Source organism: Hibiscus syriacus, unplaced genomic scaffold (assembly GCF_006381635.1).
Source record: "Hibiscus syriacus cultivar Baekdansim isolate YM2019G1 unplaced genomic scaffold, ASM638163v2 tig00117034_pilon, whole genome shotgun sequence".
Classification (NCBI taxonomy): Eukaryota; Viridiplantae; Streptophyta; class Magnoliopsida; order Malvales; family Malvaceae; genus Hibiscus; species Hibiscus syriacus.
In genome coordinates, this window is record NW_024063533.1 from 6,767,302 (window position 1) to 6,790,099 (window position 22,798).

Here is a 22,798-nt window from a genome sequence, read left to right on the forward strand (position 1 = left end):
CTGTCCTCCAGAAATGACTACGGATCCAAACATATAACAACTGGGTACACCCTGAGAATCGTCCACCTCCTAGCCTTCTACAAGCATTTAACGATCTGAAGGTCTCTGCTAGGATTGCAGAAACATGATTCATCTTTTTCGGTAGCTGTTCAAACAAATCTACCACTGCAGCTTCAACATATCCCAATACTTTTGGGAAGATGACCATACCATACATACCCAGAGCAAATAAATTGAATCGTACTTTAATATCTGGATGACTCTGAATAAGTTCTTTAATGTTGGTCCAAGCAATGCCTTCGCTTTCGCCTTTTTGTTTTGTACGGGATGCTACCCATTCTTCTCGTACCCCGGCAATCTTTGCTAATTTAACTCGAAAGGGTTGAGTTTTAATTGACTTTGAATAGATTCGATTCTCCAAAGCCCCTTCGATATGTAACAAAGTTGTATACTCTTCAATAGTAGGGACCAAGTCCTCTTTATTGAGAGTGAAGCAATTGTACCCTAGATTCCAGAATTGAATTAGGGCTCTGAGTAATTCATCATCAACTTCTACATAGAGCAAATATGGGATGTCTCCGTAAATCTGATAAAACTGCAATTTTTTATTTGAATCCCAACTTTCCCAAATGCTTCGCAAATCTTGCATATCATTTCTTTTTAGTGAAACTGGAGCATAACTGGCCAAGTCAGATACATAATCATCATGCAGACTGTCTCCTTCTTGTCTTTGTAAGTCCTCAGCCCATTGTCTTACTTCTGAGTTTAGAATTACTTGATTTGAACACTTTTTATCCATAGATGAAGGCTTTCCAATGAGACAATTAACACAAGGATCAATGTCTTTTATCCTGTATGATGCTATGCAAACAGAAAAATAAAGAACACACAAAAAGAAAATGAATTAGTTTACATAATAAAGAAATTCAATAATAGCATTTACATAAATATTTTTTATTTAAACATGCTTTTCTAAATTTAAATAATTTAAATATATATGTAATTTAATCAGTAAAGAAAATAAATAAACAAGAAAGTTAGAATTCATTTCTCCTGTGTGTACACCTATTTTAGACAAAATTTTGGCATGACTTCGGATCGGAAGAGTTTCTAAGGTTTTTTATATGCAGGGTTTCAGATCTAAGAATAAAGGTACCCGAATTGTCCTTGTTAGTGCCCCCTTGGGTTGCTAACCCTCAATCCTAGTCCATCACAGACTAAAGTGGATCGAGTTCAATTCGAGGGGATACATTTCTCTATGCCTGACACGGAGAATAAATTCTCACGAAGACATAGAGCATATGAACCCCGAAAGTTACTTGCTAGGTCTGACACGGAGAATAAATTCTCACGAAGACGTCGCTTTCACTCTCACTTAAAAGGGACAACTCAATTATAGAGCTTTATGTTATGCAATGCACGTGTTGTGTGTGAGGAGAAATGCTCAAACCTTTGACAGCAAAATAAATAATGAAATAAAATAAAACATATAAATATTATGAAAATAATAAGTAAATATAAAAATTTTGAAAAGATAAAATTAAAAATTAAATATATGAATTTTTAATTTTTAATTAATAGAGACAATTCATAATTGATTTTTAAAAGTTTGACCGGTCCCCAGCGGAGTCGCCAAGCTGTCGTAACCGGTTTTCGTCCGGGCACGAAATATTATACTTGGCAGGGAAATTGATGTGAATAAATAATTTTGAAAATAATTTGGGAGTCGCCATCGGCCTTTTGGATCAGGTAGGTCGAATACCTAAAGATTATTTTCTTTAAAAGAGTTTTAAGAAAACATCAATAAAAAATTAACTGATCTGCGTTTATAACCAAAAATTCGTTTTTTTAATAATAAAAAGGGATTCGTGGTCGGTTACGTTTAGGGAAGGATTAGCACCCCTACAATGCCCAAAATTGGTACTTTTTAATTATAAATTGTCTCTATTATTAAAATTTAAAAATTCAAAAATATATTTAATTTATAATCCTATTATTTCAAAATTATATAAAAAAATATTTATTTATTTAAAAATATCAGAAAAGAACTTCTAGGTGCCTTAAGACAGCTCTTTTCTTTGATATTGATAAATATTAATTTAAATAATATTGTTTAATTTTTAATTTTAAAATATCAGAATAGGACATCCAGTTGTATTAAGACTGTCCTTTTCTTCGATATTAAATATTAAAAAATTTAATTACTATTTATTATATATATATTTAGGAATACATAAAAATATTTAAAAATATAAACAAGTAAAATTGAAATAAAAATACCATTAGAGTTATATTTAAACACAATAAAATGCTAAAAATATTTAAAATAAATGACTAAATTATAGTAAAAGTAAAATTAAAAACCTAATTCATAATTAATCAAAATATTAGGTATTAAACATGCTATTTCTTTATTTTATCTATTTAGTGACTAAAATAAAATTATCTAAAATTCGGATATTATAATAAAATAAATTAAAAATATAAACTAGGGATTAAAATATTATTTATTAAAATTAAGGGATTAAATCTGTTATTTATCCTAAATATATTATTATTTTAATAAAAAGGACTAAAATAAATAAAATTAAAATTTCAAGATCAAATTAAAAGTATTATGAATTCAATTTAGTGAATAAAATGTAAAGTTTACAAGTTCGGAGGACGGCGGACGGGGTTTAACTATTATCTAATTACACGCATAGTCCTTCCCGAAACGACGTCGTTCGGGAAGGCCTATATAAGGTCCAAAACCGGCTGGCCCGAAGGGCCAGCTTCATTTCTTTATTTTTCTTCTCTCTCTCTTCTCTGAGAGAGAGAATTTTTCTCTCGCTTCTCTCTAAAACAGAGAGAAGCCAGCCGGCCGGCCACCGTCAACCGGTGTTCTTCTGCCGCCGGCCACCGTCAAGTCCGCCGCCGGCCACCACATCCTGTGGCCGGAATATTTTTTTTTTTACACTGAAATGTAGATCGGACCGTCCTAATGACGGTTCCGATAATCTTTTCTTTTAAACGGCTCCCGATCGGAGCAAATCTAAAAAATATACCTTCGGTTTGTCGAAGGTTTTGGTGAGATCCGGTGGTCGGCTTCCTCGGTAAGTTTTTCTTCTTCCTTTTTCTTTCTTTTCTGTTTTTTTTTTCTGCGTTGTTGTTGAGATCGTTGGTAGCTTTTTTTTATTTTGTTTCTCTGTATTTCTCTTCTCTTCGTTTCTGTCTCTCTTTTTTGTCTCTGTCCCCATTTTCTTTTCTTGCAGGTTCGGGTGGTGGCTTTTATAGCCACCACCGGTGTGGCCATCGGACCGGTCCGAAGAGGGGGTTTCGGTGAGTCACCGGACTACCAGTGGTGACTCACCCCTTAGCCATGGCGTGGACGGCTGGCGTTGGAGCTTCTGGAGCCTTCGTTTGGGACGTGGCAGCGGCGGAGGCGGCTGGAGCAGCAGCGGCGGCCGTGTGGCCCTAGGGTATCATACCCTAGGGTTTCCATCTGGAGGCTCTTGGACCGTTGGATCATACCAGATCCAACGGTCAGTCTGAGGCGGCTGGCTAGAGGCGGCTGAGCATGGGATTAGGGTTAGGAAACCCTAACTGAAACCCTAAATGTTTTGGGTTTCAGTTTGGTTTGGGTTTTGGGCCGGTTGATTGGGCTTTGTAATTTAATATTATTTATATATGTATTTAATATATATTTAATAATAATAATAATAATAATAATAATAATAATAATAATAATAATTATAATAACAATAATAATAATATTTATAATATGGGTAAAAAATTAGTATCTTCACTAATGTAATTAAAATGCGGAAAAACACACTTAGAAGATTAAACCATTTTTTTACCAAAAAGTGAGATATTAATTAGATGGAGTTTTATGTGATTTAGAGAATAAAGTAACATCTTGTAGTCGATAATTATTTTATAACTTTTAATAGTTAGGGATTAAAAAAAATAACGTCATATAACCGAGAGATCATTTGTGTAATTTATCCGGAAAACTAAATCAACTCAATTTCGTTTATTTATCATATATTGAACCAATTTTTATCTATTTTTTAATTAAAAAATATTTGTGTTTATAACACTGTTTCAAACTTATTGATAGAAAAATAGAAATAAAATTGAAAATAATATATATAATCTATTATAAGTGAGTATTCATTCGATAAGAATTTTGATGTAATGTATAATTAGAGCCCTGATATCTAATGCCTAGAATTCTATAACATTTCAACTTTATGTTATACGTACAGAATTGTTTTTCTTATTTTTATTAGAATTGTGACACATGCAAATTTGTGATATAAGAGTATAAAATAAAGGATAAACTACAAGTGTAGTATCTAAACTATTAATTTTGTTTTGTTTTGATACTTAAACTTTATTTTTTTCATAATCATACCTAACGTTTAGTTTATGTTTCATTTTAGTAGTCGGTATTAAAAACTTAACGGGAATGTTATACGTGGCATTTTTATGGATAAATTACATAATTTATTACTCAACTATCTTCTCACTCTTATTTTGGTCATTGGAGTTTAAAATTTTTTAATTTAATAACTTAATTTTCAAACTATTCATATTTTAATCACTCTAACTTATTATATTAATATTTTCTATTATGTGACAACTTTTAATTATTATTTTATTAATACATGATTAAAATAAAAAAAAAAGAGTGAGGTCGTGAGGGTGGGATGAGGGGTTTGTGATTTAGGGTTTGTAGTATAATTTTTGGGTTTGGGTATAAGTTTAAATTTGTTTATTTTTTATTTTAATTATATATTAATTAAATAATAATAATAAATGTCATGTCATAAAAATATTAATAAAATAAATTAGAGTGATTAAAACATGAGCAATTTGAAAGTTGAGCAATTAAATTGAAAAACTGTTTAACTTTAGTGATCAAAATAAGAGTGAGAATATTGTTGAGTGATAAATGATGTAATTTACCTGTAAAAAATACCACGTACAACAGTTTCGTTGCGTTTTTAATGGCGGGGTACTAAAATGAAACTTAAACTAAATATAAGGTTCTAATTTTTAAAAATAAAATAAATTTTATATATAAAAAAAGAAGCAAAAGTAATAATTTAGATACTAAACGTGTATTTTATGTAAATTAACTAATGTAAATCTACGTATATGTATATAATTAAAATTTATTGATTTAATTGTTAATTTTATATATAGAATGATATATATTTAATTCATGTAATGTTGTCTCCTCGTATTTTATATTTATTAAATGATTAGTGTAGAAGAACCTTGAAACATAATTTAGTCAAATGAGAATAAAATGAATATAGATGATTGAAATGGTAATACAACTTGTATCATGAGATTATCTATAAATTACAAACAGTACATTTACCATCAGGGGCGAAGTCATGCTTCGTCCAAGGGGTGCCACTGTCCTTAATTTTTTATTATTAGAAAAACATACTAAAAAATATCTATTTAACTCTTCTAACTTTAATTATTAGTTAATACTTTATCTCCTGAGTTGATATTCGACTCCGTCCATATTTACTGTATAACATTACAAGAATGAATTTCTTTATCGTAAGTAACCTAAACTCCAGCAGAGGATGATATTATTTGAAGCTGCTTTGCTATCTCTGTTTTGCGGAGTCTTCTTTCCTCGGATAACATTTTCGCGAATCTGCAACGTTACGTGTGATTTTAAAAACTAATTAATTAAGTAATTAAAACGGAACTGCAGAAATAGGTGAGTGAGTAAATATGTTGTTTATCCTTTGTTTTTAAAATAAACGAACCTTGAGAGAGCTTCTTGATTGGTTCCTTCATCGTCAACAGGTTCGAAAATCCCAGTGTCGAGATTCATTTTTGAAACGGGTTTCTGCAATAGCTGTTCACCAATCTCCACAAGGCTCATCATGTTCTTTTCAGTAGCTTTATCAGTTGATGATGCATCCCCAGTTAATTTATCATCCTATACAACACATTCCAATTTCAAAACATGTGGTTCAAATTGAACCAAAATGTGTTTTTGTGATTAAAAAAAAGGGTACCTGAATCCGAAGATAGTTTTTCTCAGATTTAATTGAGCTGAAAATCATTGACATGTGAAGATCAACCATGTCTGCTCCAGCAAAAGTCAAAGCGTCCACTAATGGAGAGCTTCCTTCACTGTAAAGCCATCCAAGAATTCCCCATTTTTCTGCCGTTTTGGCATTGTATTTCTTCTCCATCTTGCTGGTTCCTGTGCCTAGAGAAATTATCATGTAATTCTCATAGTTAAGTGCTCGTTTAACCGTAACTCCATCTTCTTGGTCACCTGGAAACGCTAACCCTGTTGGCTTCAATGCTAGAAGTGCCTACAAAATTCAAGGCCATCAAGGATTTAAATTACTATTGGGGTTGTTTTACGTTTATCGCGAAAGCGAATATAACGGATGTTTTCGCGAACATAATGGATGTTATTTGAATTTGTGGTTTAGAAATCAGGAACATGGTTTTAAAAAACGGTCCGCGATCGCGATTTTGGCCGTGATATAACGGTTTCGCCGCAGTTACTCGCGACGGCCGCAATCACGGTAAATCCGAAATAACCGAAAATGCGACCGCGATTTAAAACCCTGATCAGGAATGAAACAAAACTTACTGGATTATTTGCAGCAATCCCTCCATCAACAAGGTGAAATTCCCTGTCAGTTCCTTGAGAATCTTGGGTTTTAAATCTGTAAGCTGGAAAGTAAGTTGGAGCTGAAGCTGTAGCAATACAAATATCCGACAGCAAAGCATCTTTAGAAGTATCCCTCTTTGCCTGCAACATTCCAAAATCTGTCATTTCCTGCTCAAAATCATTACATTTTTCTCAAGTTAATGGAAACCAACCTCAAACGTGGTGAAAACAGTGGGTTGAAGCAATTTGATGTCGAACGTGGGTATAACAACAGAGGTTAAAGTCTGGTGAAGCCTTCGATCTCCTAGGACCTTGCAAATGGTCTTCCTTAGATACTTCCCATTGTATTTAGGCCTCATTAGAGCATTCATTTTCATCGTCATCCTCCTGCTCAACAAATACTCATTTTCCATTACAGTGAATGAGAAAACAAAAGGTCTAAAATCAAATCAAAACAAGTTAAGAAACTGATTCAGTACTTGTAGTTGTTCTGAGGAAATATCATGGGGCCATGTTTGAGATAAAACGGAGCAATATCCTCTCCTTTAAAAAGAGGACGTCCATTTTCGTCTGGAGCTGTTAACATGGCTGACATTAGACCCCCTGTGCTAGTTCCTGCAATCACATCAAAATAATCTGCAATCCGAGCATCTTCTCCATCTAGTTCCTGGGGGGGGGGAATAAAGACGTGAGAAGAAATCGAACCAATTGCTCGATTTGAATGAAAAATTGATAACCAGTCGACATACTTGTAACTTGTGTTCGAGGAAACTCAAGATAGTTGCAGGTATAATACCCCTAATTCCTCCACCATCAATGCTTAAAACAGTGATCTTTTGACCATAACTTGTTGATGGCATAGCGTTGGAGGCTTCCATGGTATGAAAATGGTGAATGTAACAATGGAAGGTTGAGCTTGTGATTAAATAGATTTCTTCACCAAATGCTAGCAATCACATGTTTGAAAGTTGGGCAAGGTTTGGCCTTTCCCTTGCATTACAATTCAAAGGTTAAAATTAGGCCTTTTATACTCTTACAAACGCTACTTCTATGTCATCCTTACAAATCCAATTACTTGCATTATCCATTGTGTTTTTAGGTTAAATTATATGATTAATATATGTTCTATATTAAAATCAATTTATCATAATATTTCAAATATTAATTATGACTTAAATAATATATAACTAAATCACATGACTTAAAATTCTCAAATTTTAATTTAACAAATTTTACAGTTATTGTCTAGATTATGATCAAGATTCAATATTTGAAAAGTATAAGGACTAAAATTAATCAAATTAAAATATAAGAAGTAAATTTATAATTTATGCATAATACAAATAATAATCATAAATTAACTTTCTTGAAATTCTTTTTAATAGTTCGAGAAGATTACAAGAACCTAAATCCCTATGAAGAATAACCTTCTCTTTTATTATTGAGGTCACTCAATGAGTTTTTCTTAAATATCTTTTCAAATATAGTATATAATATAAATATAAAAGGCATAATACCAAAATTAGCCCTTAACGCTTACCAAAATAGTAATTTTACCCCTATTTTATTTTTTTGGATCCTTTTAGCCCCCAACATTTCATTTTAGGGCAAAAAAGCCCCTAACATTTGACAGAATAGTCACTTTATCCCTTGTTTTTTTTGTAGAGGGGGTATTTAAGCCCTCAACGTTTCATTTTAGGTTAAAAAATGTTCCTATTTTGGAGCGTTGATCGTGTGTTAACTAATGGTTTTCATCTATAGAGGGAGTTTTTTACCCCAAAGTGAAATGTTAGTGGGTTTAAAATGCTAAAAAAAGAATATGGGCCAAAATGACAATTTTGATAAATGTTGGGGCCTATTTTTGGCATTATGCCAATATAAAAGGATATAAATATTGGAAACACAAACGCACAAGTGACATGTCGTTTTCCACATGAATAAGCCTTACATAGTGACCGTATCATTGTTGTCTTTTATCTGTTTCAAGTTTAATTGATGAAATCAAAGGATGACTAACCCCATGCCCACAATACTCCTTTGTGTTTACATCCAAAATGGAAATATATTGTTTGTTGAAACCACCTTTCTCTTTTGGTAATGCCTAAAAGAAACATCTTTTTATCTTTTGTAATCTTAAATTTGCCTAAAACCTTATGGAGAATTGAATGGTTGAGAGAAAGCCTAAACATACTAAGCATCAAGTGTCAACCAAGCATTATTATTTTCTTCACCAATCATTCATTAATTAACACCAAACTAAATCTTACATTTTTACACTCAACAGCCAATATTTTAATTGCTTTTCATTTACTAATACATTTTAAAAAATGGTTGGAAATGTATGATAGAATTATGTTGTTTTCTTATTATGTAGTTAATGCATCATTAAGTTTCTGGTTTAAAAACAAAACAAAAGATATATTTGATATATAAAACCTATAGATATTTTTCATTGATGAATCATAAAAAAAATAATGGATGGTTAACTACAGTTGCTATCTATATGGAGTTTCAATCTGAACAAATAGCAAAAACAAATGATTTAGATGATACAACCCTGAATGGCATCTTGTGCAAGACGACACCGGATGTGGATGATAACTCCGGAAGGGAAGATACTCTGATCCTGCGTCAAGTTTCACATTGGGTCAATATTTCAGCCCTGTCTTCGGTTATTAGAATTGAGTGCTCAAACTGAGCTGACAAGCTCCCATCTTGTGTGACCACCGTCCAGTCATCGTCCCACATTACTGGATTAATGCTGCCCATTGTTAGCATTGGTTCTGCAAAATGCGGAAAGTACATGAATGAATTTTGATCAACCATCATTTAGAACATGGTTCAAGGATGAATGACAATACCGATAGTAAAGGTCTGATTCAAGACCATAAGTCCACCGTCATTGTTTCCTGAAATTCAAGCGTAACGTTATTAAGATGTGTGCTTCCAGTAGAAAATGCTTGTGTATGTGTAAAATCATAGAAAATTTAAGAAGGAAACTCCATTACTGAGAACATCTACAATTCGAAGACAAGTGAAATCATAAGTAAGAAGATTGAGGTTAGCATAATTACTGAAGTGTTGAACAACAGGATCAGCATGAAAAACCCGGCCGACTCCATGTCCAACAAATTGCCGGACAACACCATAACCAAATTTATCTGCATGATCACTTAGGAAAACATAAATTACAAGTGAGCATCAAACATAGGAGTTACAGTTATATATATTATACGCAAAACAAAAAGGGAAAAAAACCTATGTCATCTTTTAAATCAGAGACAGAATGTATTTCTATTCAAAAAAAAAAAAAGGAACAGAACGTATTAAAAGAGAATTGCAATTCTTCAAATATGAAAATGGAGGAAAAAATCAATGGTGATGTTCAAGTTTTTACTGCAACAAGACGCAGCATACTCTACATAAGTATCAAAATTTATGTCTACTGTACTGGCAGATTCAAGCATCCTTTGTATTTCTCAAATATTTAGTACTTTTAAAAACTGACCATAGAATGATAAAAAGGCAATATGATATTCAGTAGATGTTTAAAAAAACATAGATACAAATATGAAAAAAAGCATAATAATCCGAAAATGCAGCATATTACCATATGATATATATATATATATATATATATATATATCATGCACAAATGCTATATATTATTGGGTGCCTTACTGAATTGTTTTGCCAATTTTCTTGAACTCCACTCCTGGTGCACATATTGCTATAGCTTTATCTAGGCATTCTTCGGTTACCTAATCATACATCACCATCAAGAATACTAGTAAACATGTAATTGGGATAGAAAACCATAGGTGAACTAAAACTTAAGTCTAAAAATAAATTTCAAAAAAAACCCTTGGTAACTAAAGGGAAAAAAAACTCACAATCGAGTATATGAACCTTACTTCTGTCAAGCAAGTTAGACTTAAAAAATTTTAACATGAGTGAGAAAGCTAGAGAGAGAGTGAACGTGGAGTTCGAAGGGAATACTTCTTTAGACAGAGATAGAGCAGAGTCGAGGAGTTCCGTGGGTAGCGTTCGTAGATAATCTCAATAAGGGAGTGCATAGAAGTGCTTTATGGAAAAATTTTAGCTTTCATGGCAAGGTGATTAAGGTGTTTATCCCGTTTGTTAATAGGAGACCTAACTATAAGGTTAGTACTTTTGCCTTTGTGCATTTTGCAAGTAAGGAGGATTTGCTAAAGGCAGTGGAGCGTATGAATAACGTAGTGATCGATGGGAGGAGGGTATTGGTGTCGATTGCTAAATATCAGAGAAATAGTGTTGCGAGGAACTTGAAGCGAAATATTGTAGTGGGGTCAAGAGATGCAGGTGCAGAGGAGTCCAAAAGGAAAAAACCAATACCCAGAGTGGATGATGTAGGGAAGAAGGAGCTATTAAACAAGTTTCATGATGGTAGGACATATAAGGATACAGTATTGGGGGTGAAAAAAGTTGAGGGCCAGCAGATGAGTAACGTTGGAGAAAAGAGGGAGGTGAAAAAGTCTCTGCAAGTGTTTATTCCAATGGAGGAGAGGGTATGGCTAAGGTCGTCTTTAACAGGAATTTGTAAGGGGATTTTTGAAGTAGAATTTGTGCAGGGGGCTTTAAGGTCTAAGGGTTTCAATGTTAAGGTGGCAAGATGGGGATATGCAAAAAATGCATGTTTGATAGTCTTTCATTCAGTGGAGGAGAAAAAAGCAGCAATGGAAAATAAGTGGGAGGAATTGTCCTTCTGGTTCGAAAGGTTGGAATCTGTTGTGGATGAGAATGGTGTTCCATTAGCTTATTGTACAGTTTCCTTGATAGGTGTTCCATTAAATTGTTGAACGGTTCCATTCTTTACAAACTTGGCAGCGAGATGGGGCAAGATAGTGAAGATCCAGGAGCAAACAGCTCAGAAATCAGATTGTAGAGTGGCACATTTGTTGTTGAGGGTGGAGAGTCCTTTTGATATTCCTTCTCAGGTCTCCGTCAATACGTATGGAAGATCGTTTACCATTAAAATTAAGGTGGAAGGGAGTGATGATTTTTTTCCGATCTTGGATAATATGGTAGAAGAAGACGGAACAGTGGATCCTTGGGAGGAGAATTCATCGGACTGGAGCCAGCGGGATATTCAGGAAGGACAGGAAGAGCAGTTGGGGCAGCAGTCCTTGTCAGATTCACAGGACAAGGTTGAAGCATGGGTTCGGGGGGGCTCAACAAGGAGATGATACGTTTATCGATGGAAATTTGAAAGGAAAAGTATGCGCTAATAAAATGTTGGCTGGTGGCTTTTGCTCTGAGGAGACAGCAGTAGGTGGTGTTCCCAGTCAACAGGGAGTGTCAGAGGATTTTAATGAAGGGAGAGAAAAGGAGAGGAGCATTGGAGATATCATAGTGGGCCAGGACACGGTTGCTCTAGAAAATGGGCTTAGTAACAACATGGATAGGAGTCCAACAAATGGGCTTGTTCAAGGGAATTTAAGATCAAATATTGCTGCCATTAATTCTGCAGAAGTAACTAATGTTGAAGGATCTGTTTTAAAGTTGCAGAACGGGTATGTCTCACCGGTGATGCGTCGTCATTCTAGGAAATGCGCGTCAGTAAGTAAAATTGAGAGAGGTTTTTATAAGAATGTATATTTCAGGAGGTAGGAAGTTAAGAGTTGTAATGGTAAGGAGTCTGAATCCTTTGAAGTGAATGAGATAGAGGGGGTGGCAGAGGCTTTGGAATGTTGGAATGTTTCCAAGTTATTGGGTGTGAAGTTCAAAGGAGGACAAAAAGCTTTTATGGACAAAATGGTTCCTATGGTTAATGAGAGGAAATCGAAAGAAGGAAGGTAGTTGTAATTGGGAAGTAAGGTTATTGTATGTTAATGATGGTTGAGTGGTCGATGTTGTCTTGGAATGTTAGAGGGTTGGGTAGAAGGGTGAAAGCTCGAGCAATTAGGAGATTTGTTGATGAGAAGAAACCTACAATTGTATTTTTGCAAGAGTCAAAACTGGAGGTTGTCAGTCATATGTTGGTGAGGAAAATGGGGGGTAAAATACTTACTGGTTCGACAATATCTACTTCTGTAAGCTCTGCTGGGGGTCTAATAACCTTGTGGAATCAGAAGGAGTTTGTGGTGAAGGATGTAGTCATTAATAGTAGATTTGTAGCAACAAAAGGGATTTTGGAAGGAGTACCAGGAAGATGTTGTTTTATTAATGTGTATGACCCTAGTGTGGATGCATATAAAGAGATGTTTTTCAAGGAATTACTATCATTTTTGGATAATGTTGATTGTCCATTAAGCTTAGGAGGTGATTTCAATGCAGTGTTGTCACAGGAAGAGAAAGAAGGAGGGGCTGTAAATTCGGTAACAATGAATATGTTTAGAGAATTTGTGAGTAAGGCCAATTTGTTTGATTTGCCTGTCTGGAGGTCGTTTTACATGGTGCAATAATAGGGAAGTTCCCACGTTTGAGAGGTTGGATCGGTTTTTGGTTGATCAGAGATTTCTAGCTTGTTTTCCAAAGATAAGTCAGGCATTGCAGCCAAGGTCTGTTTCAGACCACAATATTATTCTGTTGGAGAACAAAGAATGTAATTGGGGGCAGAAACCGTTCAGACTGTTTAATTATGTAATGGAGGAGGATGGGTTTAGTGAGATGATGGAGGAGTTAGTTAAACTTTGTAAAGAGGAAAAAGGGAAGCCCATGTCTAAGGTGTTGAAGAGGGTGAAGGGTGTGGTAAAGAATTGGTTTGGGAGGGGTTATTTAGAGTTACCGGGAAAAATCAGATTATTGGAGAAAGAAATTCAGGATTTGGAATTGGAAATGCAACAAGGTCTTTCTTCGGTGTCAATGAAATCAATAATTGAAGCAAAAAAAGAACTATGGGAGCTACAAAAGAAAGAAGAATCAATATGATTGCAAAAATCAAGACTGAAATGGAGAATGGATGGTGATAAGAATACCAGATTTTTTCATCATAGTACTGCAGTTAGAGGAAGAAGAAATGGCATTAAGTCCCACAAGGTGGGTAATGAAGTAGTAGAAGATCCTACCTTAATTAGAGCTTCAGTGGTGGAGTTTTTTAATGGTCTGTTTAGTCAGAATAATTCTTTGGAGGCTGAGGAATTAGATCTGGATTTTCTAAAATTATCGGTAGAACAGAGTTTAGCACTTGAGAAGCCATTTTCAGAGTAGGAAGTTTGGGAAGCAATTGCCATTTTGGACAGCAATAAAGCTCCTGGGCCGGATGGTCTGAATTTAGGTTTTTTTAAGAAATTCTGGTCTTCTTTGAAGGATGATATTATGTTGTTTTTTAATGAATTTTATGGGGGGAAGGAATGGGATTTGGAAGTGAATCATTCATTTATTTCCCTTATATCTAAGAAGGATAATTCGAAGGGGATGGAGGACTTTAGGCTTATTAGCCTTGTGGGAGGTTTATATAAAATCTTGTCAAAGGTCCTAGCTAGAAGATTCAGTTTGTGCATTAATGAGATAATTAGTCCATCTCAATTTGCGTTTATTCAAGGGAGGAATATTATGGACTGTTCGTTTATAGCAAATGAAGGAATCGATTTTTGGAGGAAGAGAGGGTTGGAGGGGGTAGTCTTTAAAGTGGATTTCAAGAGAGCCTATGATTTGGTAGATTGGTTGGTTTTGTTGAAAATATTGGGTAAAATGGGGTTTGGTGAAAAATGGTGCTCTTGGATGTATCAGTGTATGTCAACTGCTTCTATTTCAGTTTTACTAAATGGTACTCCTACGGACAGAATTCGCATTGAAAAAAGGACTTAGACAGGGTTGCTCGTTTTTTTTTATAGAAGATTAGGCCTCATTAAAAACCCCCTTTTTCACCTTCATGTTATAAAAGTAACATGAAGGACCAGGAAATGAGGAAAAGAGTGCCTAGAATTTATTAGATGAAACAAAGTACAACAAAGGCAGACCCTAAACATCTGCAAACACCACCAGAAATTACATAAAACTTAAACACAACAGCTAAACATAGGAAATAAAATTATCTACTCAATACAAGCAGACAAAAACCATTACATCACCCTATCCCATCCTTAGCTAATTTGTCATCTTTCCAATTTGCTCGTTATCCCCCTTGTTATTCAATTTGGGTGGCGAGTTGCTTCATTTGTTGTTAACTAAAGCAGTGGATATGGGATTGTTTTCGGGCTTTGAGTTAGGGGTTCAAGAAAGTTCTTTCAAGCTATCGCATTTGCAGTTTGCGGATGACCTTATTATTTTTTCCAAAGCTTCAATCCGGGATTTGAAGAATATTGGAAGTAGGGATGGCAACTCAACCCGAATCCGACGGGTTCCGACCCGACCCGACCCGATCGGGTCGGATTTTTTTAAAAAAATTTCGGGTTTGGGTTCGGGTCGGGTCGGGTTTTTTTTAAATGTACTGTTCGGGTCGGGTCGGGTTTAGGGTGAAAAAAATCCGACCCGACCCGACCCGAAAAATATATATAATTTTATCCTATATATTTAGGAATAATTACAATAATGTCCCTCCATATATAATTTTTTTCAATTAAGTCACTGTTTTCATTGAATAAATTTTTTTTTATTATTATTTCGGGTCGGGTGAAACCTTAATTTCGTCGGGTCGGGTCGGGTCACGGGTGAAAAACCCTTTCTTCTCGGGTCGGATCGGGTGGCCCAAAAACCCGACCCGACCCGACCCATTGCCATCCCTAATTAGAAGGGTGTTACTGATCTATGAGTTATTGGTGGGACTGAAGATTAACTTAGTTAAGAGCAGAATTTTTGGAATAAATGTTGAGCAGGAGGTGCTAGATGGTTGGTCTAATGAAATTGGCTGCTCTGTGGGTAATTTTCCAGCAGAGTATCTAGGATTGCCTTTGGGGTCCAAGAGAAACTCTGTTGCAATGTGGGAGCCTATAGTACAGAGGTTTCATAATAAGTTGACTGGTTGGAAGGTAAACTCTCTAGCGTTAGCAGGTAGGGTGGTGTTGGTTAAATCTGTGTTGTGCTCCCTTCCCACTTATTTCCTTTCTATTTTTAGAATTCCAAAAACTGTGTTGCAGAAATTAAATTCGATCATGACTGCATTTTTATGGGGGGGTTCGACTGATAGAAGAAACATACATTGGGTGAACTGGAATTTGGTCAGTAAGTCGAGAAGGTTGGGGGGTCTAGGGATTCCGAATTTAGCTATTCTGAACAAAGCACTAATGGGAAAGTGGGTTTGGAAGTTTGTTTCTGAAAAGGATTCTTGGTGGAAGAGGGTGGTTTGTTGTGTGAACAATTTGGATCTGAATTCCAAAATGTTGGGGAATTCTTCGACAGCTCGAGCCTCTTGGATTTGGAGAGGTGTGATTAATAACTTCTTTTCTAGTGATGACTTTGGAGATTGCATTAGGAGAAACTTGCGTTTGAAAACTGGAAATGGGCATTCTGTGGAGTTGTGGCATGTTATTTGGTTGGGAGAAGTCCCTCTTAAAGACTTGTTCCCTAGATTGTATGCACTGTCGAATAATAAAGAGGGTAAAGTGGTGGAGTTTAGGGTGAACAGTGCAACAGGCTGGGTGTGGGACATTCAAATGAGAAGAAATCTAGTGGATTGGGAGATTGAACAATGGCTGCAGCTGATTTCTATGTTGAATAACATCTCACTTTCTCTTGAGGAGGACAATTATTGGATTTGGTTAGGGAATGGAGAGCGTTGTTTTTCAACTAAGTCTTGTATTAATAATTTTTTTGATACGGCTGGTAATCAGGGGATTCAAGCTAAGTGGGACAAACATATTTGGGTCGGGATTGCTCCTCCACGTGTTGAAACTTTCATATGGCAAATTGTTCACCAGAGAGTGGCGGTTAAAGAGGAATTGTTGAAGCGAGGAGTGGCTGGGATTGAAGACCCTTTATGTTCGTTGTGTGGCAGGTTTGTAGAATCTGTTTCTCATATTTTTTTGCACTGTGAGGTAGTTTGGGGTTTGTGGTCTAGATTTGTGAATTTGTTGAATGTTTCTTTGGTGATCCCTAATAACATCTTAGAATTTATTATTATGTGGGATGAGCTACAACAGAATTCCAGTATTTGGAAATTTATCGTAAGGGCGGTGTTGTGGACTATATGGAAATGTAGGAATGAGGTTATCTTTATGAAAGGAAAGCTGGATGTGGTAAGGATGTTCTTTATTGCTCGATTTCGAACAGTCTCTTGGTTTGCTGCTAGTTTTGACGCTGTGCAGATCCCTTTCGACTCCCTAGTGGGTGACTTAACTCTTGCTGATTCGATAGGTAGACAGAAAAAAAGTGGATCCAATTCTACTTGTTGGGTTCCTCCACCAGATGGGTTCATAAAGATTAATGTTGATGGGGCGATGGTGAGTGGTTGGAATAAAGGTGGTATAGGTGGACTCATAAGGGACAGCAGAGGTGTGTTGATTCACTGGTTCTCTAATAAGGTTGGGGGGGACCTCCGATTATGGCAGAATTATTGGCGATAAAGAGGGGGTTGTATATGTTGTCTGATTCAGGTGTTGGTCTTAATAAGAGGATTATTTTAGAATCGGATTCAAGTAATGCTTTGAAGTGGATCAAGAATCCAGAACTAAGCTCCCCTATGTTTCTATCCTTGGTGAAGGAGATTGTTTCTATAATGGAAGGGAAGGATATTATGTTAAGGCAAATCTTGAGAGTTGCTAACTGGGAAGCGGACAGACTAGCTAAGGATGGTATAGGATGATCGTTAGGCTTTGTTTTGGTGTGTTAGGGTGCTTGACTCCCTTACATTTCTGCAGGGATTGTGTTTTCTGTCTTATGTAATTAGTGTTAAGTTTTTGTAGGAAGAAGTGTTTAAGTCTTATGTAATTAGGTTTTTGGCTTCTAAAGTTTGATGTAAGGGATGGCAGTGTATTATTCTCCTGTTTAATAAAAGTAGTAGGCACTCTTTTCCCTCTTCGTTTTCCCTTCATGTTACTATTGTAATATAGAGGGCAACTAGAGGGTTTTTAACGAGGCTTAATATTCTATCAAAAAAATCAAAAAGTACAAAAAGGAACACTTAAAAATTCAAAAAGTAACAAACAAAGATAATGCAAGACGATGGCTGAGAAAAAGACAAAGGATCAATAAGTTCGACAAAACGAAAAGCCCAGTTTATATCATAAATTAGTTACCCTCAGCTTTCTCAATCAGATGAGAAAATGGAATTTTTTTATACATTTTTCTGCCTTGGTTTTAGGACAAGATTGGGGTTAAAATGGTTCTTTTTCATGCCTTCCTTTACAGTAATAATGCCCATATACTAGCTCCTTCTAAGAAGAACCATTCCCGTTTAAGTCCGGCTATTGAGAAACCTTAGTCTTTCGCGAGATCAGATCACGAGCAAGATGATTAAACCTCTACATATTGGCAATGACTGTTTTATTACTTATATTATGCTCCACCATCAAAAGTCATTTATCTTTATCGATCTTTTCAGAGAAGAAAATCTTGTGGAAGAGGGATCTGTTTATGGATCTGCCCAACCATGACAAGATGTTATAATTTAAAAGTAAAGCACATTTTAATTGAAAAGAACCATTTATCTAAATAATATTACAACTTCATATTACTCTTTAGAGATAAAAGTACATATAGTTACCTTTACGAGTTTCCTTGCTTCTTCATCAACATCTCCACAAAAGAAAGTTGCCGATGTATCACCGTGATAACCCTACACAATCTCTATCCCATAAATGACCACTATAAAACATAAAAGGGCAGAAGTTGAAAATTACAGTGGAAAATTATCATAAAAGAAACCACCAGGTCAACATCTGTTAACCTCACACAGAAAAATCGACTCAGAAATATGTGGTAAGACAATCTATGAACGAATTCAATGAGAAAACCACTTAGGGACAAGCCTGTTCATTCCACTCAGAAATCAGAAGTAGAAAATGTTACTTACATTAAGATACACAGTGACATCAATATTGATTATATCACCATCCTGCAAAGAAAATGCAGACTAGTGATTTTCTATATTCGCAAACAATAACATGACAATACAGGAAGCAGTTTAAGAACCAAAACAGAAAGGACCTCAAGTGGACGAGAATCTGGTATGCCATGGCAAATGCATTCATTCACTGAGGTGCAGACACTTTTTGGAAATCCACCATAGCCAAGGGGTGACGGATATGCTCCGTTATCAATAATCATTTGGTGAACTGCTTCGTCAATTTCATCAGTTGTTACACCTGGCTGCCAATAGAACATCAAAAACTTTCAGAAAAACCACCAATAACCTATAATATTTGTGCACAAAGGCAGCCCTCAGACTGCCTATTTATGTTAACTAAAAACGGAGACAAACTATAGATGGCATGATAGCTTCAAACCCAGAATGTAGCCTAAAACGTATAGGATTCTACAATGAAACGGAAAAAAAAAACTGAACGATAGATTAAGCAGACATGCATTCTGTATCACCTTCACTAAGGTCCCAGCATAATTAAGAACCTGAGCTGCAAGCCTTCCAGAAGCTCTCATGTGTTCTATGCCCTTTAGATCATGTACTTCTGGGCCACTAACAATCCCAGGAGCCATCTGAGTTTTGACATAAGGTGGCCCTTTTATATGCTTTGGAACAGGTCGATGAGGAGATAACTTCCCAGGTCTCAAACGTTTGCGCTTGCTGTTTGGAACTTCACCCAAATTGCTCCTGATTATGACCATTGAACTGTCAAAAATATGGTTTCTGAATTTGTACGTTCCTGTTTATGCACGTTTCTTAATAGCTATTAAGTATGCATTCTTTTCCCAATATCACACATTCTAATGCATTTACTATTAGAAAACCATATAGATTACCAAGGACAAGGTAAGAAGAAGCATTCTTTTCCCAATATCACTTGATAGTATATGAATTATGAGAATCTCTTCCAGCAAATTACCTTCTAATAAATATCACCTTCTAATGAATAAAATATGAGAATTTCTTTTCCAAATAAAACCTTTTATTACATGAAATATGATTCAACATCACCTTTTAATACATGATGTGTGAGAATAAATTATAAAAAGTTAAATAGATTGTCAATTTCCTCTGCTTGAGATTTGTAAGCAACAGAAACATACAACAAGGCTATATATAACACATAATATTATCATGCCAAAAGATATTCATTAAAATGTAAAATCTAAGGGGGGGAAATGAGGCGCTGTTTCTTGAAACCGTGAAACAAATAGTAAACATGAGCATTCTGAGAGTTCTCTAACATACCTTCGATTAAATAAGATATTGGTTAAGCCAGAAAGCGATCTGGATAATTGCATAGACACATGCTTACGACCTGGTAATGCAAATAAAAGGAAAGGTGGAAAAAAAGGGTTAATGCCCATCTTTACTCTTTAGTTCAATCTCCTTATGAACAACATAGTTCATATCTCAAAATATAAAATTCTGACCAAAAATGCAAAATCTCGATCATATGTCCATACTTAAACTAATATTTAAGAAGAGTATAATTACCTATATTCCAGCAAGAATATGCTTTTTGGCAGAGTGGCATAGCTTTACAACATTCAAAGTCAGAGCTCCCATAGAATTTTAAAATATGAAAGGCAATACTGCAACTATGCTAAATAGTTAAAAGGTTCTTAATTTCACAAATCCAATTTGGAATCAAAACTCTCTTCCACTATTAGATTGAATAATAATCGCAACAACAAAAAATTAACTGTATTTCTAAGGCGATATTCAGACCAGATTAGCTTCAACCAACATGGTCATGAAATAACTGTAATCCAAATCCTAGTTTACTTGCACAAATATATACATAAAATCAGCATTCAAACTCAAATCAGTCAACGTCTCATCTAAACACCATAAATTTCCATATGGGTTTCTAGTATATCAGCTTATTCTCAACGAAAATAAGAAAATCAAAATAATAGTCGTTATATCAGCAATGGAAATTCTGAAACAGCAGAACTTAAATGTAAATAAAAAAAGAACCTGGGTTGTAATGAAACAGCTGAGAAAGAGGTTGGGTTGATTGAACTAAACGATCACCAACAAAAGAAGAAAACATTCTTGGTTGCAAATAAGAAGCCCCCACCATTTTTTTTTTCTTTTCTCCCTCCACTCTCCCCCTCTGTTCTCTGTTGAGGTTAAACTCGCTTCTGGATAAGCTAAAGATAACCCACTTTTCCTTCCCTCTCATTTTCTCGGGAATTTATGTATGAGTAGCCCAATTTTAAATTTAGGGCAAAACCCATATCCGTTTCGAGAATGGAACTAAACAAGGCTTTTTGAATAGCTTCGATTAAACTGGCCTCGAGTTGATGGACAAGCAAATTAAGTCCTTGTTGTAGAGAAATAACATGGGCTGGATTTTTTCAAAGGATTATAGCATAAATCTTGAGTGAGATGAAAATATGAGATTAGAATATTGATTTTTAAGTTTGAGTCGAATGCACTTTATATAATATATGTATATCATATATAAAAAATATATAAAAAAATATACATGTATTGTATATGGTTATAAAAACTATTTAAATCATAATCAAATAATATCATAAATAGTAAAAATATTTATAATTAAATTTAAATAAAAAATTAAAAATTTAACTCGACTAAATAAAATTTCAAGTTAACTTTAAATTATAAAATAAAATTTCTCAATTTAAATAATTTAAAACTTTTTAATTCAACTTGATTCAATCTGATATAACTCTGGATAAGTTGAGTTGCAAAGAGACAAAATAAATAAAAGGGGGAAATGAAGTAATAAACGAGTTTCATCATTTTTGTTAATATTGTGAAATGGAGGTATAGTGAAAAGGGTAGGGGCGCGTGAATTTCGGTGATGGTCGAAGGCACGTGGAGCTGTCGTTGTGTGGTGGGGTCTCTAGACGACATGATTTGGGAATCCAATGCGCCACTTTCGTCATTCACGATGGGTTTTGTTGGCCAGCCCCACTATTTACTCTTCTTTTATTTAACACAATTTCCAAAATTTTTAAGTAGTATTACAAGATGCGTATTTATCGAAAAATCTTCCTATTTTTTTATTTACGTATTAAATTTCATTAGAGAGAATATTATCAATTTAATATTTTTTTATAGAAAAGTACGAATGATGATTCACACCTTATATTGATATTGCGTCACGTGGAGTGCAAAAATATGCTAGATTCGTAAATTTTTCTAAAATGATACCTAATAGATAATTAATTTTTGTTAAAGAGATATTTATGTAAAAACATCATCTTTCTTTTATATATATTTTTTAAACTTTCTCCATTAAAATCTTTAAGTATATTTTTACAAATTATTTTATAACTCAACAAATTTTGATTTTTGCATGAAATTACACAATATAATTATGTCTACCAATTATCATTTGACACTTTCTAATGCATTTTTACCTTTTTCAAAATCATATACGTATAGTTTAGTCTAGGAAAACTTTGAGGATAAGTAATTTAAAATATGAATAATTTTATAAAAGTTTTATAACTAGTATTTCTTTTTCAAAATGATGATGATGATATTAATAATAAGAAATATTTTATAATTTAAAAATTTTAAATTTCAAATATTTTTGAAAATTTTCTTAACTTTTAAAATTAATTGTTTAAAAATATAAAAATATTAAAATAAAATTTTAATTACAATTGAGGGATTAAATGAATTATTATTCATTAATTATTATTTTTTAACAACAGTTAATAATTTTGATAATTTATGGTCATAGTACTTAATTTTAAAAATGAATACACATTATTTAACTTGGGTCCAGGATCTCATTTGTACCGCCAAAATTTGTTGAAAATACATCTATATAGGATTGTTTTTACTTGAATAACTAATTTTAGGCTGTCAAAAAGAAGACATAGCCAGCAAATTTAAACCGTTTCTCCCGGCAAAAAGAAGACAACCCAAGCGACCTGACGTTATGCTGTTTTCTAGAGGGAAAAAAAAGGAATGAAAAAGAAACAGCAGCATTCACAATTACGACCTCACTGTACATTATTAGAGAGTTTCGTGTCCCAGAAATACCGGTAGGTTATTTGAGCAAAAGGACAAGACAGTAGTAAACACCAACCATGGATCATATATTCATATGCTATTCATTATTTTCTTATGTCGCGTTTCAATTAATTTTTCGAGAT

General features: G+C 34.4%; 2 protein-coding genes across 2 annotated transcripts; both read right to left on the bottom strand.

Moving 5' to 3' along the window:
- Positions 1–5,577: 5,577 nt before the first annotated feature.
- LOC120196521 (patatin-like protein 1) lies at positions 5,578–7,619 on the bottom strand. Its single transcript, XM_039198316.1, has 7 exons — positions 7,402–7,619; positions 7,132–7,319; positions 6,865–7,039; positions 6,632–6,793; positions 6,039–6,344; positions 5,784–5,959; positions 5,578–5,668 (listed from the first exon to the last, which is right to left on the bottom strand). The coding sequence occupies exons 1-7, from the start codon at positions 7,528–7,530 to the stop codon at positions 5,578–5,580; spliced, it is 1,227 nt and encodes a 408-aa protein (XP_039054247.1). The 5' UTR covers positions 7,531–7,619.
- A 1,454-nt stretch (positions 7,620–9,073) lies between these two features.
- On the bottom strand, positions 9,074–20,822 carry LOC120196458 (methionine aminopeptidase 1D, chloroplastic/mitochondrial). The gene is made up of 10 exons (XM_039198264.1): positions 20,634–20,822; positions 19,899–19,968; positions 19,106–19,337; positions 18,716–18,877; positions 18,582–18,623; positions 18,273–18,344; positions 10,334–10,413; positions 9,727–9,824; positions 9,514–9,561; positions 9,074–9,435 (listed from the first exon to the last, which is right to left on the bottom strand). Exons 1-10 carry the CDS (start codon positions 20,737–20,739, stop codon positions 9,284–9,286), a joined length of 1,062 nt encoding a protein of 353 aa, XP_039054195.1. The 5' UTR covers positions 20,740–20,822; the 3' UTR covers positions 9,074–9,283.
- Positions 20,823–22,798: the final 1,976 nt, after the last annotated feature.